The sequence below is a fragment of the Cataglyphis hispanica genome, chromosome 23, assembly GCF_021464435.1.
Source record: "Cataglyphis hispanica isolate Lineage 1 chromosome 23, ULB_Chis1_1.0, whole genome shotgun sequence".
Classification (NCBI taxonomy): domain Eukaryota; kingdom Metazoa; phylum Arthropoda; class Insecta; order Hymenoptera; family Formicidae; genus Cataglyphis; species Cataglyphis hispanica.
In genome coordinates, this window is record NC_065976.1 from 3,338,115 (window position 1) to 3,356,415 (window position 18,301).

At 33.1% G+C, this 18,301-nt stretch overlaps 1 protein-coding gene across 17 annotated transcripts in view; it reads right to left on the bottom strand.

Annotated features, from left to right (window-relative positions):
- LOC126857805 (serine/threonine-protein kinase MARK2-like) overlaps window positions 1-18,301 on the bottom strand; it is an 88,964-nt gene that overhangs the window by 4,706 nt on the left and 65,957 nt on the right. For 6 of the 17 annotated variants that reach the window (XM_050607544.1, XM_050607559.1, XM_050607560.1 and 3 more), the window contains 12 exons: window positions 14,672-14,887; window positions 13,891-14,269; window positions 13,561-13,796; window positions 13,278-13,389; window positions 12,466-12,578; window positions 12,168-12,369; window positions 11,565-11,768; window positions 10,758-10,959; window positions 8,776-8,955; window positions 7,326-7,446; window positions 7,010-7,098; window positions 68-109 (listed from right to left, as the gene is read on the bottom strand). In XM_050607544.1, coding sequence (XP_050463501.1) covers window positions 68-109; window positions 7,010-7,098; window positions 7,326-7,446; window positions 8,776-8,955; window positions 10,758-10,959; window positions 11,565-11,768; window positions 12,168-12,369; window positions 12,466-12,578; window positions 13,278-13,389; window positions 13,561-13,796; window positions 13,891-14,269; window positions 14,672-14,887 — 2,096 coding nt within the window. The other 11 variants (XM_050607548.1, XM_050607547.1, XM_050607552.1 and 8 more) reach the window with 11 other exon arrangements.

Sequence of the window (18,301 nt, forward strand, 5' to 3'; positions counted from 1 at the left end):
AATTAAGGAACGAATGAGTGAAATTAAAACATGTGGATCGTGGTATTTACGGTATGCGACAACGTACCTCACTACTAGGTGCTTGGGGGGTACGGATGGGTCCATGGGGCTGAAATAACAAAACAAAGGCAGTTGCTAACAAACACACTAAACATGATAAATTAATCAAATTGTCAAATATAACAACCATCACCATCCTGTCACCATCGCACACTGATTATGGCACATAGACAATTATTAATACAATGAGTTTTTAAAGAATTTCTTTCGACATAATATAGTATTCTTATTATATATTTTTTTTTTCCAAATATAGGAATAAAAATAAAAAAAAGACATGGAATGTGATGTTGTTTGAAATTTTTCTGGATACAATCATTTATTGTTGGAAGGAAGATAAATGTTAAATTAATTAAATTATATAAACTGCGATTACAGTCTTTTTTCTTTTTTAAGGTAAATTATAATTTCTGATCGTGATGTGTGTGTATGTATGTATTAAGAGACAAACTTTCATGTAAATTACCATGTTGCGTGAATATAGAGAAGAGCCCAATTTTTACACATAACATTCCTAACAGAGTTACATGCATCATATAAATAATGTATAAATTCGTGTGTTTTCGCACTAAATATTCCTTTTTTTATGCTATACGAGGATTCAGAAATAAATTGATACACAACATATACAAGACAGTTTTTGACATATTTATTATAATGCGAAATTATTACTATTATTGCTCCTTAAAATTATTAAATAATATTTCTATCCTGTTAATTTTACGTAAGCTATTTACTGCCCTCCATAACGTAAAAGATATCTAAATTAGAATTTCTAAATTAGGTTCTCTTTAAATAATAGATTGACTATATATATAACTGATAATATCCTAAGGATATCCTCCGTGGATGCTTGGACGGGCACGTAATTGGAGTGCAGCAAAAAGCATCATCGCTTAAAAACACATTATATTTATATAATTTGCATACAAATGTTTTTATCTCATATATATATATATATATATTTTGATGTATTTAATATATGACGTGGTCTCTCTCTCTCTCTCTCTCTCTCTCTTTTCGCTTTTCTCATTTTCATATACATTAGCTTATTGTGGGTGGCCTTAGGTGTTATTACATATTTTATTATCTTTATAATCTTCTAATATCACTTATATGCATCGATAAATATGATGAATACAAAAACAAATTCTACTAATGACGACTTTTCAAACATTTGTTGGGAATATATTATATCAAAATGCTAAATATATCAGGATACATTAATTGTGCAATCTCGCGAAATGTAAATAAAAAAAAAAAAAAAACAAACATTAATTAGAGAAAAATTCTATATATCATACAACAGGAATATATAAATACGACTTCTTTAATATTCTTTATACAAAAGAATAGAAAAAAATCATCAATGTCTTAAAAGATCAGAGACGAGTATAAGATTTCTCTGATTTGCTACAAGATAACATATACTTTCGAGCAGCCCAAGGCCACTTTATAGGATACGCCGTGATTTGTCTTAATAAACGTATTAAATATATAGTAATAATAATAATAATAATAGTAATTATTATTATTATTATTCGCTATATAACAGTGTAGATACTATTGCGTTGACCAGATATTATTTAATAAATGCTATATTGGCAATGACTGGTGGAAGGATTAATGCATCGAGATTTACCGTGTAATAACGAGATATTTGAAATACACAATATGTCGTATAGGAAAAGGCACGTATCTTCGACATATTAAAGTATAACGCACATACACACACACGCGATCACAAACTCTCAAATTTATAATCTACCCAAAAGTCAATATCTGCACTTAGTATTGAGATAAGATGTCATATTCCGGACTTTAATGGCTACGTGTTACACTGTAAAACTTTGCGTCCACACATCAAACAGCTTTCTTGTTTCTGAATTAAAAAAAAAAAAGAATATGTTACAAGAAATATACATTTTCTTATATAGAAAAAGATTATATATTTATACTTTTACGATATACAAATAACTTAAATAAAAGAAATTTATAAAAGCTAATTTCCTTCTTCCTTGATCAAAAGCTATATAAATAACAATTATTTTAATTAAATTCATTATATCACATTGTACTAAGCACAGTATCGCTCATTGCCAAGTAAATTAAAATTAATATTTATCTTTATTGTGTTATACAACAAGATTATCAAAGACATAATATACGTGCTCGAATATTGTATATTTCTAATAATTAAACGATGATATACAATGTAGATTAGGATACATTAATCAATATACAAATAAATCAAGTACCAATTATGGCCTGCCTTGTTCGAATAATATGTTCTATTGTGTGTAGCGCGTTCTCAATAATTTATACAATTTTACAAAAGAATATATTTATCAATAGAATAGAAATAAATTAAAGCAAGATGGATAAAAAATCGAAATTGCCGTTCATTGCAATCAAATAGCACTCTAAGATTAATTCATTAGTCAGTTTTGAGATCAACATCGGAACAATATTTATAACTATTGACGCAGAGAAATGAGAAAGAAGTTTTAATACACTAAACACTAAATATAAAAAAAAAAACTTTTGTGTGTGCAATCTGTTGCTATTTGTTTACAAAATCTCGACAGTATGGAATTCCTTCTCCCAATAAAAAAAAAATTGTATGTAATCGCATATTGAGAAGCATGTATATTAATCATCGAGGAAAGATAAAGTGGAATGCCTGATATATACTTTTCGCACATCTCCATATGTGCTTCTATTCAATGGTAATGTGTTTATAGTTAGCAAATTACGTCAACTTATTTTAAATAATAAATGCAATTATACTGACAATTTTAAATTCGCGTGCTAGATTGAACACGCAGAAAAATTAATTCAGAAAGTAATATAGAAATGTGTACATGTATGAAATAAGTCAAGTTGCAAAACTATGGTTTTGTTTTTCTTTCATATTGTAAGTATAAATTGTGTTAGCTTTGTTTGTTTAGATTTTTTTTCATCTTCTTGCAAAGAGAAATGCGTTATTTATTATAATTTGAAAATTATCTGTAAATAACGCGGAAAACCGCACAAAATATCTATTATAAGACAAAAATATTATAGCTCTATCTATATGTCAGTTTCTACACAGACACAGACTTCATATGTATATGATAACATACATATCCATTCGTTTTAAAGAATATATCTCCTTCTGAATTTCGTTTAAGTGAAAAAATCAAAATAAGAAGCCAATATTTTATGAAGTTATAAACAGTAATGTAAAAAAAAAAGAAAAACCAGACATGAATTCCACGCTATCTTTGAGAGAAGGAATCTATGCTGGATATCAACAAAAAAGCCAAAAAAAGAAGAAAAATAAAAGAAAAATAAAATAGTGTACATATGAAACTTGGTCGACCATACGTTGTACCAACGTTGTATCATTTAATTAGCGACATAGAACGTTTTTATATTACGCGAAAATATGAAAAGCATGCAGTATCGAGTGCAGTACTGAGAATACGCTTCAATCGTTGGCGGTAAAAAAAAGTCTTATTACACGACACAGATTCTACACGTATTATGACTGTAAATGTTATTATTGCTATCCAACATATTTTCCTAAGAAAGAAAAGGAAAAGAAGGGGAAAAAAAGAAAAAAGAAAAAGGGCACTAAATATTGTTTTATAAGAGGTATACAACATTATATTCTATATTCCTCACATTGTAATCCGCGAAAAAAAAAGAATTAAGAGAAAAGATCGAAACAAAATAAAACAATACATTGGTAGAAGGTGCGATTGCCATGGCGCGATATATCTCTGCATGCGGGACTCGCTCTCATTTCAGCTCGTGGGAAACAAGGCGAGACTTCCTCCTTCACTTAAAAAAATCTGTCAAAGTACGAACAATCATATATGTACTCTGTTATCGCTAGAAAAATCTGTCTGTTCGTTCGTTAGTGTTAGTATAACTATAACATTTTTTCCTCTCACACACACTCGCGCGTGAAATTTCACTAGTGTCGTGTAACGGATTTATTATACTTTGATCACGTTAACAGGCATCTTCTGTCGATTTCATCCCTTTGAGGACAATATAGAGAGAAAAGGGAATACTTAGAACAGTAAGTAATACAAGAAAAAAAAACACAAAAAAAAAACGAGGAACATGTATAAACGTCTCTTTCTCACCAACGATAAAAAATATTGCAGAGAGATAAAGAATTTCATATTCAAGTTTTAATCAGAGACATGTGTAAGACTTTCGCGTTACTTTGTATGCGTACTTTGTATGCGTCGTATGATTTATACAAGTAAAACTCGTTTCTCATCACATTTGCGGGATCGCTAACTTTATTTAAACTAACGGGAAAACGATCTATGCCTGTCGCACATCCGCCGCTACGTAAAAATATTCTCGACGTCTAAAAAATATAATAAGTGTCTTTGAAGACATTTATTCTTAAACATTTTAGTGATTTATTAATACTTTACGTCGGGGAAGGCATCTACATCATCGCTATCTATCTCGTAAAACTGATATTTTTTTTTTTTTTGCACTCTTTTACTTTACAAACGAAAGCGAGACAAACATAGGCTAAAATCTCCGCGAAAAATGGTACAAAAATATACACAAGATATATATATCGAGGGTTTCTCTCCTTAAACGGACGACGTAAAGTATATATAGTTACGAGGCAGAGGCTGAATTAGGAAAGGCACAGATTCCAGTGCTACATATATCTAAGTGCATAAGGCGATCTCCTGTTTCGTGATTTCAGGAAGACGTCACTTTTCTTTTTTTTTTTTTCCTTTTTTAATAATTATATAATACCACACATGTGTATATACGTATATGCGTTATATATAACGATGTGAAACTGAATATAAACGTAGATACGTATATCATATGTATGCTCGAAGATGACGCGCGATGTATGACGATATATATATATGTAAAAAATTCCTAAAAAATGTAATTTATACGCTGAAAACTATCTTGAGAACCACAGAATAACGGAGCTGAGAGTTTTCTCATACACATATGTTGTATATGCAATCACACAATATCCGTTGAGCAGTCGACCGTTCTCTTTTTTTTGCTCACGACATTTTGGTCGGCACATCGGTCGTGTTTAAAACCCGTGTCTCTATGGCCTTTCGCTTGTCGGAAGGAACTCGAGAGATGAAGCGAAGCTTATATGGTTCACGGCCTGCAGCATATAATATATATAACCGGTATGAATTAATTAATAATGTAGAAACGTCAAGGGGAAATCATTCTGATGCACCAATGGCTATGGATGCCGTCAATTCCGCAACATTTCTGTTACTTCCGTTACTTATGTACATCGGGAGATGATGAGTACAGTGACCATATCATGAAAGTGAGAAAATTTATTACAACTCTTTATACAACGGATTTGTATGTATACTCTCGTTATTCTGCAGTCTTCCATCCTCAGCTCCAAGCGCTTTACATGTACGTGTGTGGTATACGCTGTCAATTTGCATTGAATGTGCGATATGATAATAATTAAAAGTCCCATGTATGTATGCATATATATATATATATATATATATATATATATATATATATATAATAAATCAAAGATATATGCCTCGCTATAATCGAGTGAGAAAAAGGGATGCACAATGAATATGCGAGGTGGCCTAAATTCAGCTGAGCAATGTGTGCACGTGTATATATATGTATGTATGTGTGTTACTTTCGTCAATCAATCTCTGAGAGAATTTATCTTAGAGGCGAATCTTTTTATAACGATACGGTCTTTAATCCACGGTATAGAATAGCAAATCAAAACTCTGTACGAGGAAGCGTTGTGTTATACATATCTCTTTACGCATATAGAAGAGAGATAAAAAAAAATATATATATATATATATATTTCTACTTAGAATTCGGCTAAAAAGGGTACAATCTGTCAAGCAAATTTATGGGACAAACAAATAATATCAATAGATAAAGTACGCGATATGCTTGAGGATGAAAATAGTATATATATAAGTATAAATAAAGCTACAAACAAAATGCATAAGCTACATGTTCTGCGGCTTTCATTGATAATGGTCGCTGCTGGCTCATCGGATTTGTAACTAATAATATCATGAATATATATATATATATATATATATATATATATATATATATATATATATACATATAATATGTAATCATCTCAATATAGAATTTCCAGAATTACATAGTCATTGTGCATCCTTAAAAAACAGAAACTTCATTTTTTTTTCATGCAAACAATAAATACAATTTATCAAACTATGTCAGTATGAGATAGTATATTCAAGTATGTATTAAAATCTCAACACTGAAATGTTTAAGATGCTAAGCATGCACTGAGGGTCCACTGCAAAGCTGCGATATGTTTATGCTAGCATTTTCAGTCTGTACCCGCGTATAAGATAACGGATAACGTGATAGTATGAAATTATTAATCTACTTGGCATATATCGAGAAATATAATTCAACGAATGGAGAATGAAAGAAATAAGAGAAATGGAAAAAAGGCATAACGATGTTTACATAAAATAAACTTTTTGGTTTTTATAGATCTTCTTTGGCTTGTGATTACTTCATAAAGTAAACGCATGCAGTAATTATATAAAAAATTGAGATTGGTACTTCTAATGACATCGGCATACTCTTTTAACGCACATCTCTTTTTTAGATTATTATCATTATTGTCTTGAAAGTATTTGATCATCGATAAATTTTCAAAGAAATTTCATAGCTAATTAGAATAGTTGATTAGAAACAAAATTTAAAATTACAAAAGTCAATCCAATCGTGTATGTCTTATATGTGATAATTGGCTTAGACTGTAAAATATACGTGGATTAACCGTAAAAAAAATATTCGTAATTGAACGACGGTGGAGTAATATTTCGATCGTACACGTTATTGGCATGCTATCAAATATCGGTAACGCTAAATTGTAAGTTCAAACAATCGTGAAACTTACCGTTTGGAGAACTTCGAGGATAATTTCGAGAAGAAGGACGGCCTTGCTAGAGGGCTAATCGCATTCGTGTCCTGTGTTTGTGTGTGACCCTGAAAGCACGATATATTTGTATTAAATTAATGGTATGAAATATATATAATACATAGTGTTGTTGATATAAACCGAGCTATCTCTCTACACTCGAGTATTCTCGCTAATTTCCGAAATACCAGGATATTAACAACACTAGCATATAGATATGACGAGCCAAATCCTCTTATTAATCTTTCCTTTTTTTAGTTGTTCAATTATTTTTTTTCATCTCACAAATACTCACCTGAGTGTGATTTCGCTGTGCTCTATTTTGGCCAGAATGAAACGTACTGCGACTCGGTACATTCCGTGGAAATGCTGGCGTAGTGGCTGTGGCCAGTCTGTTGCTTGCGCATACACCCAAACTAATAACAGATAATGATTTTTGTTTTAGTACAGGCTACAATCGCGTAAATATGTAAAGATTGAGACTAATCGACGGCTTATAGTTTTACGTGTTCTACTGGCAATTTGCGGAGAGCGTATACATTACAATTGGTACCCAATTGATTAAATTTAAAACAAGCTGTGGCGTCAAGATGCAGAAAAACAAGTATAATAAGATATATTGTTCAAATGCTATGCGTATCTATTTCTGGAGATGTTTTTTACAAGCAATTTATCGTTCAATAATGAAGCTTATATAGACGAAACAAAATTCATGAGAAATTAGTTTATATTGAAAATATGCGGCAAGTTACAGACGAACGCAATAAATTTCAATCCTTTAAAATATAACTGCACATGCTTTAGAAATAGATGATTTCAAGAATATGATTGTTATCGAGAGAAATACAGTTGAAAATACCAATCGCGTGATTAGCAGCGAGATTATAATCGCAAATGGCGATGAATGGTTTATAAATATATATAATTGAGCTATATGCAAATTATATTCGATAAATATTTATATATAATGTGATTTATGCATGATAACTTTAATATTTTTTAATTAATAAACTATACTTATTATGATATAGTGACTCTTCAAAGAAAATAACGGAAAAGTATGTAGAAAAGAAAATATATGTAAATGCCTATTCATAAACTAAATCAAAATAATCAATATAGACTAAATGCTTTCTTAATCAATTATGACGACATAATTCTCAAAATATATCGTTGCAATATTCTACATGATTAAACTCACTCTAAATAATCAAAGTCATTCTAAAAATTGCTAAGTGAGTGAAGAGTGTAAGCATAAAACTATATAATGAATAAATGAGATATGTGTTGTTTAACGGTGTCTTAATCAAGCTTAGATGATTCATGTACAAATAAAGAAAAAAATTGATGTAATAATTTACTAAAGATTTAGTAAAATTTAATCATGCAAATAAAGAGAAAGAAGAGATAAACGTAAAAGAGAGAGAGAGAGAGAGAGAGAGAGAGAGAAAAGAGTAGAAAGAAATGAGAAAATGACCAGAAACTATCCTAGAGAACCTATGTGGACAATCTTTTAAGTAGAACACACTCAAAGAAATAGCGCTCCGACTATATTCACGAGAAAACTAATGCGATACCTGAGATACCTGGTTACCCTAAGAAAGTTAATGGCCCAAGAAAGAAGTAAACATAAACGAAAGAAGAGAAACGCATATATCTGAAATATACTTTATAAATATGCAGGAATAAGAGTATGCATAGGTTATTTGGTTCTTGTATTAGAGGGACATTGTGGGGGCCTGTACCTCTGCCTAAGGGGGTCAGCGGTGGCGAGTAAGGAGTTGTGGGCGTTGCGTGGTTGAGGGTCCAGTAGTGAATGGTCGCTGGGGGGTACACCACTTGAGGAACGGTGACCTGCGCTGATGCTCGCAGACTTGGTGTGACCCCGCGTCGGTCTAGTGCCCTCGCCCAGGCTGTGCACAAAACTAATCAGCAAATCGCCGGATTGCCTTATCTTTCACTTTAATTCTTTTCTTTGTTTCTTCTTATATAGTAATAATAACAGAATAGAATTTTCTCAAGACTATATAAAGAGAAGCAACATGAGGCGAAATCTGAGATTTACAAAATTTTCAGACATCGAAAGTATATTTTGTTATATATTTATGATATGATAATAGATTTTTCACCTCTAGATAAAGATAAAGAATTAGTATTTCTTAAGAATTTTTTGTCCTCTGCTTGTGTTTCAAGTTATAGTACTATTTATTTTCATTTATCGTATATTGTTAAAATAAATAAATAAATAACATTAAATTTTCATTTTTTGTAACAGAAACTATCATCGAAAGGGATGTAAAAGGAAATCATGAGGATAGAAGAAGGAGAATGAAAATACTAACTGCTGCAGCTAATGCAATCTCGCGAAATACTCGTACGATAAGAGAAACGAGAAAATACGATGCTGTAACATAAAGATGAAAAAATGTATGATGATATTAATGAATGTGTCTAAACTTCCTTTTCGACTAGATGTCTTATATCTGAGATAATATATATGAATGTGACTATTTGACATCGTTTCAGCAAGCGTCTATACATGTATAAACGTTAAAAATCAGACTGTCCGTTCGATACATTTGTCAAGCCATAAAGAAAGTGATGTCGCAATGAACGATTGGCAGGCAGCAGCCAAACATGCTAGAGCGATGCAACAAACAAATAAACTTCCCCGGGGCTTCTAATGACAAAGATTTTTGTTATTATTCACTCGCGATTACGAAATTGTTTTGTTGTATTCATGGTTTTAGTGTACACTTGACACACATAAATAATCATTGTCTATGGTTAGTGAAAGTAAAAGAGTGTTAAGTCGATAGAAAACGTAGAAATATCATCACACTATAAATGCACTCTAATCATATAATATCTTATTATATATAAAAATATATAAATGTCGCACTTTCGCATATGAGATATTGGATCGTAATTTGATTCGCAAATACAGATTAAACGGTCAGGTATAATTGCAAAATCATATGACAAAACTATTTTGTTTCTTTTTCTTCTTCTTAACACTGAGTAAATATATTTATAATTTTTTTTTACTTTTTCGCCATATGATTACATCTTATAATCGATACTTTTTGTTAACTAAACTTTTTCTGAATTTTTTAAATTATGTTTTAAGTAAAATTAACTTTTTTGAAAATTTTGATTGGTCAATTTTTGATTTTTGAAAATTATAATTCCTCTTTAAATCAAATCTTAAATTATTTCTGAACAGATTAAAACAAAATGATAATAATTGGACAAGGATTTCAAAGAAACACATGAGTCATGTCTTTACAGAAGAATCTTTCAATGATTTCATTCTTATATCACCATTCTTATATATTCCTTTTTAAAGACACTTATCGATAGAGATATTCAAGAAGTATTTGTAATATTTTTAAATGTCTTTGAAAATTATCTAATATTTTTGAAATAAAAAGAATTTTGATCATTTTAATCATTTTCTAAGTGTACTCAATCTTTTAATAATCAATAATAAATTCCATATAAAGTATATAAAATGAAAACGAAAACCAAGCACACATCCAATATCCCATGAGAAATAAGAATACAGATAAAAAAAATGTAACTAAGAAAATTTTACTATATAAAATTGTTTCTTTTTAATAATATCTAGATTTCCTCTATAAATTTAATAATATCTAGATTTCCTTTTTTTTTTGCGCAAAAAAGACTGTTTTTCTCGAGTAAAAATAATTGGATACCACTATACCTGGGTACTTCGTTGGTTCTTTCAGTAGATGAAGATGATGTTTTCGCTTGATCGTAGGAGATGGTGCTACGTCGACCAACAGAACCAGGAGCAGGTGAGGTAAGTGGTCGACCACCACCTACTCCTGTATTCATTGTGTTGCTCTTGCCTACCCTCGCTTTACCACCGGGACTTGTACCCACGCCTAGAATGAACATTGTCACTGCAAGCCTCATTAGATGTGGTTCAACACAAAACGGAAAGCAACATACTTCAAATTATTAAACAAACACAAAAACAAATTATTAAAAAAGATCATAAACTGAAAATGCGTGAAACGCCTAACTTGCTTCCATATTACAAGGAAAACTTTAGAATAAAGAATAATGTTAAATGATTGTATGACTTTTTGCATATGTCAACGTGTAACAAAGACCATAACTATGTTTTAGATATATACAGCAATGAAATTGTGACAAAAAGATTGTATTCAATCTTGCAAACATATAAAAAACAAACATGACCGACTTGACATTAAGAACATATAGAATTAGAATCTTCGACAACATAGCTTTATCGATATGCAAGAATGTATGATTTGTAAACATTGAATGATGAGTAATTAAAATAACTGGACAAATTGATGAAATTAATTGTACACTCGATAAATATTAGCTATTGAAAGGAACACTGCGACCTTATTTAAAGCAACCTCATCCAAAGGAGTATTTTTTCGCTAAAGCATCACGAAATGAACATAGCATGACAAATAATATATTCGTTGACAAGAGCTCCCCAAAGTTTAGTTCAACAACAAAATGAACTCACTGGTATCTAATTGCCCTGGAGGTTGACTGTTTTTCGGTGCAGAGGGCCGGCTTGCAGAAACACGAGCACTATTTTCCTTAATCGTGGCTGCATCTACGGTATTTTGTCGTTTAAAATTGCTACCACCACTTCCAGTTACAGCTGCGCCAGTTACCGCAGTCGCGTGATTGTGATTCGTTGCATTACCCGGACTTGGCGCGCCTCCTGATAAAGAAAGAAAATTATGTAACAAAAATGTCTTTATTTTCAGACATGCACAGCATTTATATTATTAATAGATGTACAACAATTTTGTCCTTTTTCTGTTACCATTCAATGACATATTGACGGCTATTAAGATATACAAATTTAGTTTATGTAATTCACATGTTACTACAACTATCAACTACAATTACTATCTCTTTCCAACGTAAATAACACAAAAAGTTTGTTGCATAAAATTCACAGAATTTTCAATCACAAGGAGCACAAGCTGTCTTTTGTCTTACCCGGAAGTTTGGCAAATATCCTTTATCCATGTTTGTCGTCTGACGATAAAGTTTATAGACTGCCATACCATATATTAAGAGTTACGGTTAAAATACACGGGTAAATAACACTTACGAAGAGTTTCACCACCAGACGAGGCCCGTCTACTGGGTTTTGGATTGCTAGCAGAAATACTTCTGTGAACACCTCTGTGCGATGGACTTTGTACCGCGCCACCTGTTCCCCCGCTGCTCCCTCCTCCACCACCCGAGCTGACTTGTGGTGGAATGTTACGCAGCGATAATGAACTACCCGACCGTGATCCGTCACTTTCAGGCTATTAACAGAAAAATCCACGTGAGATTGATATAAGAAAGAATTTAGAAAAACGCTGCTATAATATTATTATAAAGTTAATATATCGTGTACTTACATCTGTCGTTTTCCTGCCTAGAAGCAAGTACGTGGCAAATACGTCATCGTACTTCGCTTGTCCTAAGGAATCCTCTATCTCGCTTCGAGTATATCCCAAACTGGCTAGGGCCTCTGAAATAAAACGACGCAGTGGCATAGTCATATCTACTAGCACATTTTTTCAACATTGATGCAGCCAAAATTAATTAGAAAAATGCAAACGAATCAAGTCGAAAAGCTTGCTATATATTGCTATCATAACAAATATACTGTTCGAAATACATTGAACTCTTAAAAATTACTTGGCTTTTATGATGCACAATCTTTGCATTTAGGTACTTGTTAAGGACTCGTAGTTCGGTATTAATTCGTCTTTAATGTTATAATATTAATTACACAATTTTATTTCACGATTAAGTTGTTTTATACGATAACTAATCACGGATACACATATATAAATGTAAATATATCAGATCAAATAATGATTCAAAAAACAAACTTTCAGGTGTTCTCACACTGTAAGTTATCTAAGTAATATTAAGTAAGAGACATTTCATTAACATACTAGTGATTATACTAATACTACCAGTCATTATATATCTTGAACTACAAAAAACACCCAATCATGAACGTTTCCTATATTAAAAAGTTACATCAAAATTCATTTTATTTAGCTGATGTGCAATTTACCTTATTATATCTAAAATATGTTGTTGTTTATGTAGAAAAGAGAAACGATAATCTCTTTCAAGTAATCTCGCGCAAAGTAGGAACATTCATAACGAGTGCATTAAACATAAAAACGGTAAGTAGTAAGTGTTATGTACATACTGGCAGACTCACCTATCCTCTTGTGGTCTCTGTAATCAGGTTCAGGTTCTAAGTACGGTTTTAATTCATCATCTTCGTATCCCATGTTCATCCATTTGTCCTTCATTATATTCTACCATAATAAAGAGATGGTCAATTTTATTTCTCGAATATAAATCATATAATTATCGTAATATTAAAGCGTAATATACAAGCGTATTTTAAATAGATATCGCATCGTTAAAATAATATTATTTTGTGAGATGATAAAAAGAACTTAAAAATGAAGCAAAACAATTCGAACCTGATCATCACATACCTCTAGTGAGGCTCTCTTCGTCGGGTTGAGCACCAAGAATTTTTTAAGAAGATTTTCACAGTCGGTAGACATATAAAATGGGATCCTATATTTCCCCCTTAATACTCTTTCTCTCAATTCCCTCAACGTCGAACCATCGAAAGGCAGTGAACCGGATACCAGTGTGTACAGGATTACGCCTAACGACCATACATCGACTTCCGGGCCGTCGTATTTTTTTCCTGCAAAACGAGAATAGATTGCGTGTAGATTAAATTTAAAAAGCTCGTATGAAAACTCGCATGAAATGTCACTTTTTCGGGGAAAGTTCTTTACCTTGAAAGAGCTCCGGGGCGGCGTAAGGCGGCGAGCCACAAAATGTATCTAACTTGTTACCGGGTGTAAATTCATTGCTAAAACCAAAATCGGCGATCTTGATATTCATTTCACTATCGAGCAACAGATTCTCAGCTTTCAAATCCCTGTGAATAATCTTCTTTTGATGGCAGTATTGCACAGCAGAAACGATCTGCCTAAACTTCGCCCTTGCCTCTTTCTCCTTCATCCGACCATGCAGGACCAGGTAATCGAAGACCTCGCCGCCGCTGGCATATTCCATTACCAGGTACAGAGTTTTTTCAGTCTCGATTACTTGGAATAATTTTACTATGTTCGGATGATCGAGCATCTTCATTATCCTGACTTCTCGAAACAGCTGTAATTGTTCAATATGCATTAACATGAATCACGTACTTGAATTTACAGAAATATACGTGTGTGTATTATGAAGAATCATTTTTTATCAAATTATGATAATACAATATGACTCGAACAATGACTATGTGTATGTGATCATCTTATGAAATTATTAGCAATTAAGTTAAAAGATACGATTTTGTTTTTTTCCGACATAATTGTATAATTAGAATAGCGGTTCTTATATTTTTTGTAATAATAAATTTAAGAGATAATGACTAATAAAAAAATATATATATATATTTACGCACATTTTCTATCGCTACATCTGTCTAATCCTATTTTTTTTTTATTTTTTATTTTTTTATTTTTTATTTGTGCAAAAGAGACAAATCAAAAAATACAACGGCGAGAATGTTACCTTTTGAAGGCTACCAGGATTCAATTGAGTCTTATCGATGATCTTGATAGCTACTTCCTTTCCCGTGGGTACGTGCTTGGCAAGTTTCACCTTGGCAAAGTTGCCCTTGCCGATGGTTTTCAGTAATTTGTACTTGCCGATGTGAGGCTCCTCGGAGGTTCGACTCCTCGAAGAGAGTCGACCTCCGGTACTCGACACCCCTACGCCATCCCCAGTCTGTAACAAGTAAAAAATCGCACGTTAATAAATTGTGCGGACAATCTTATTGCTAGAACAATGATTGTATGTAAAACTGTTTCGCGAAATGTTGCTCTTACATCACACGAGACGCAGCGAGTGCTTCCTTTTATATACAGATGCCACAATATATACACAAATGTATTTAAATAAATTGTAAACATAATTTTTCAATTTGTGTGCGTTTCTCATATAATTCTATATTTCTGCGCAATATCGATTATACATATTAAAGAATGAAAAATAATATGTGTGTGTGTGTGTGTGTGTGTGTGATATATATAATGTGTATGTATATAAAATTTAATCCCTCAAAAATGTATTTTAATTCTTAACAAAGTAAAATTAACGATTAAATATGTGTTAATAATATATGTTTGAAACAAGCAATATTGTTACATAAAAAAATTTAAAGCTGACATAATATAATACTGCGGATAATCTAAATCTGATAAACTAGAGATTATTTGGAACGCTGTACGTAACGTGCACATTAATATTATTTATACACATTATATTTATTTCAAGGAATGAGAGAACGCTGTATGAGAAGTTGTGTTGTAAATAGCCAACTATTTCAGAAACTCGGCGCGGGTCGTTTATAAATTTGCGGAACGGATATACGGGAAATACGGGGCAAATGCTCGTTAAAAGCACGGCGTGCATTCCTCGAGAATGCGAGGAATCTCTCTCGCGAATCTCTTTCCACGCGCTCATTTATGCGCGTAACGCGCGTATATGCACGTGACATATTCGAGATGCATAGCGGTGATGGCGTCGGCGACGGCCACTGTCAATGGAATTAATTAAACCTCGTTAAAGTGCACCAGATACAGGATTGTTTGGAATGAAAAACGCGGCCGAGCTCTTTCGCGTTACTCGCGAGAACAATTTTTTTCACTGCTACCTTGAATAAAATAGAAGAAGGAAGAGGAAAATTTATAAAGTCGGGATATCCGAATACGAGCCATGCTCGATGAAAAGAGAACGTGTTTGTGTAAAAGACGTCTAGAATTTATACCTGCCTAAAAATAAAATAAAATAAAAACAACAAATCAAGCGAGAGATTAATTCTTTCGTATGTCATTACCCGCAGGAGGCCACGCGTGACCATCTTGCGCGAGCTGGAGGTGGCCGCAACCTTGGAAGCTGCCAGTTTGACTAATCTCTTCCGCGTCTCAGCGGAACGATCGATAACGAACGATGGATCGACGAGGGATCCGACGACAGTGGATCGCGTGCCCGCATGCGCGTGAAAAAACAGCCGCCGAGGTGGATTAGTTGATCTGTCAACGCGAGAAGAACGCGTGCAAAAGATTCAATAATAGGATACAGATCATGCGGGCCACTCGATTGCCATTCGGTGACCTTGATCAGCGATTTCTGTCATTCTCTGTCATTTGATTTTCGTTCTGTCACTTTATTCATAAGATTTCGACAGCCGCAATTATTTCCTTTTTTTTCTCTGTGCGTTAATATTTTTATTAACTCTCAGGATTACTGAATTTCCTCGATCCCTCAATAACGATAGCCGATTCTCCGATCAGATTTAATGTTGTAGTTGCCGTGGTCGATCGTTTTGGAAAGTCGAGCGATGAGTCAATTCACGAAGCGTATCGCCGCGTTGGGTCATTTTATCAGGATATACACGGTGTCATATAAAAATCACTGTACTGATAAATTAGTAGTATGCTTGTATTGTGTGTCGTCAAAAAATCGAATACTTCGACTTTCGATGAAGAAATGAAGGAGCGTGATATATTCGAAGAGTCACTGGAATTATTCCCTTCAACTAAGTTTCACTGATAAATCAGATTCTTTCTCAGATCGATCAATAAATGTATTTTCGAGAATCTTCGCGAGATAAAATGCGTGTAATTCCACATCATTGCCCGATATATTTCACATTAGGCACCACTCTTTGTACTAGTAGTGACAATTGAACTGTAAATAGATTCCACGAAGACAATGTTTGTACTCGAGTAAAACATTCTTCGTACATATTTCCGGAGATTTGATTTCCCACAGAACACAACACTTCGCAAAAAAATAAAACAATAGCTCTCAATTTCTGGAAAATTTATTTTATAAACACTAAAATAAAATTTCAATATATAAATTGTTTCTGATATTTATCGATAAATTTGCTCGAAATTGATAATAATCCGAGAATATATAAGATATCCGAGAATATATAATGTTAGACAAAAACTGTCATATATGTGCGATATTTTCCAAAGACGTCACTGACCACACCGATCGCTATCTCGTCGACCTTAGGTCAACGATAGTGAGGAAGGACGTCAGTAGTCCCTCACCAGCACCGTCTATAGCTAACATCGATCCGTCACTGACAATAGCTTGCCAACGATTCATCGAAACACAATCAATTAGCGATGCACGAAAGACGAGACCTTTCGTGAAAGACCTTTATCAATGCTGTAGAATTCCGGTAGGAGTCACCGAAGTGAATTCTCGATGACAATGTCCATTTTCGTCGCAAGTACTTAGGGAGGTGTGTCAAGGGCAAAAGCAATGTCACCGTTCGCGAATCTTCCTCGTTCGTCCATGTCGTAATCCGTCGAACACCAATCTCATCGTGCTCTCACGAGAGAAACAACGAGAAATGCGAATGACGTTGCTCCGATAGCGGTTGTCGTCGACGACAACCGTGCGCGACTGCCTTCTCTCCTTTTGCACCCTCGAAACGAGCCACCCTCGGGAGGAGAGACCGCACAGCCGAGGGATGTGACGGCAGAATCAATACGCGATACCGCCATCCACCCCTGGTGGAAACGTGCAAGCGAACCACCCTTGAATGCTTAGCTAAGCTTACTCTCTCTCTCTCTCTCTCTCTTTCTCTTGCCACCCCTTTTCGCACGCATGCGCCATGGAAAATAGGAACACACCAATACACGCGGCTTCTTCTGCCCCCTTCGAGCGTGTCGCTCGCGGCCGAGATAACAGAGAGTTTGAGGCTAACCAGCTGATCGGACTGGAAGGAGCGGAATGCAATCGCTTAGATGTATTTCGGAGAAAAAAATGTGAAAATTTTTTATGTGAATTGTACGAAGTATGGCTTTTTACAATTATTGGAACTATAAGAAAGATGATTATTTATATTAACTTTTTAGAATTAAAAAAAAAGATATAAAAGCGATAATATTATTTTGCAATTAAAAAAAAAAGAAAAATGATATAATTTTTTTGTTCTTTATCTACAAATTTTATATTAAAAAATTTTATATATATATATTTTTTTTTAAATAATGCACACATATCTGTGAACTATAAGGATGAACTACTACATGTTCATCTTTAACAATATTTTTATCTAACGACGAACTTTCGCTTCGTCAGCTGATCAATTCAACTACTGATAAATATCAAGAA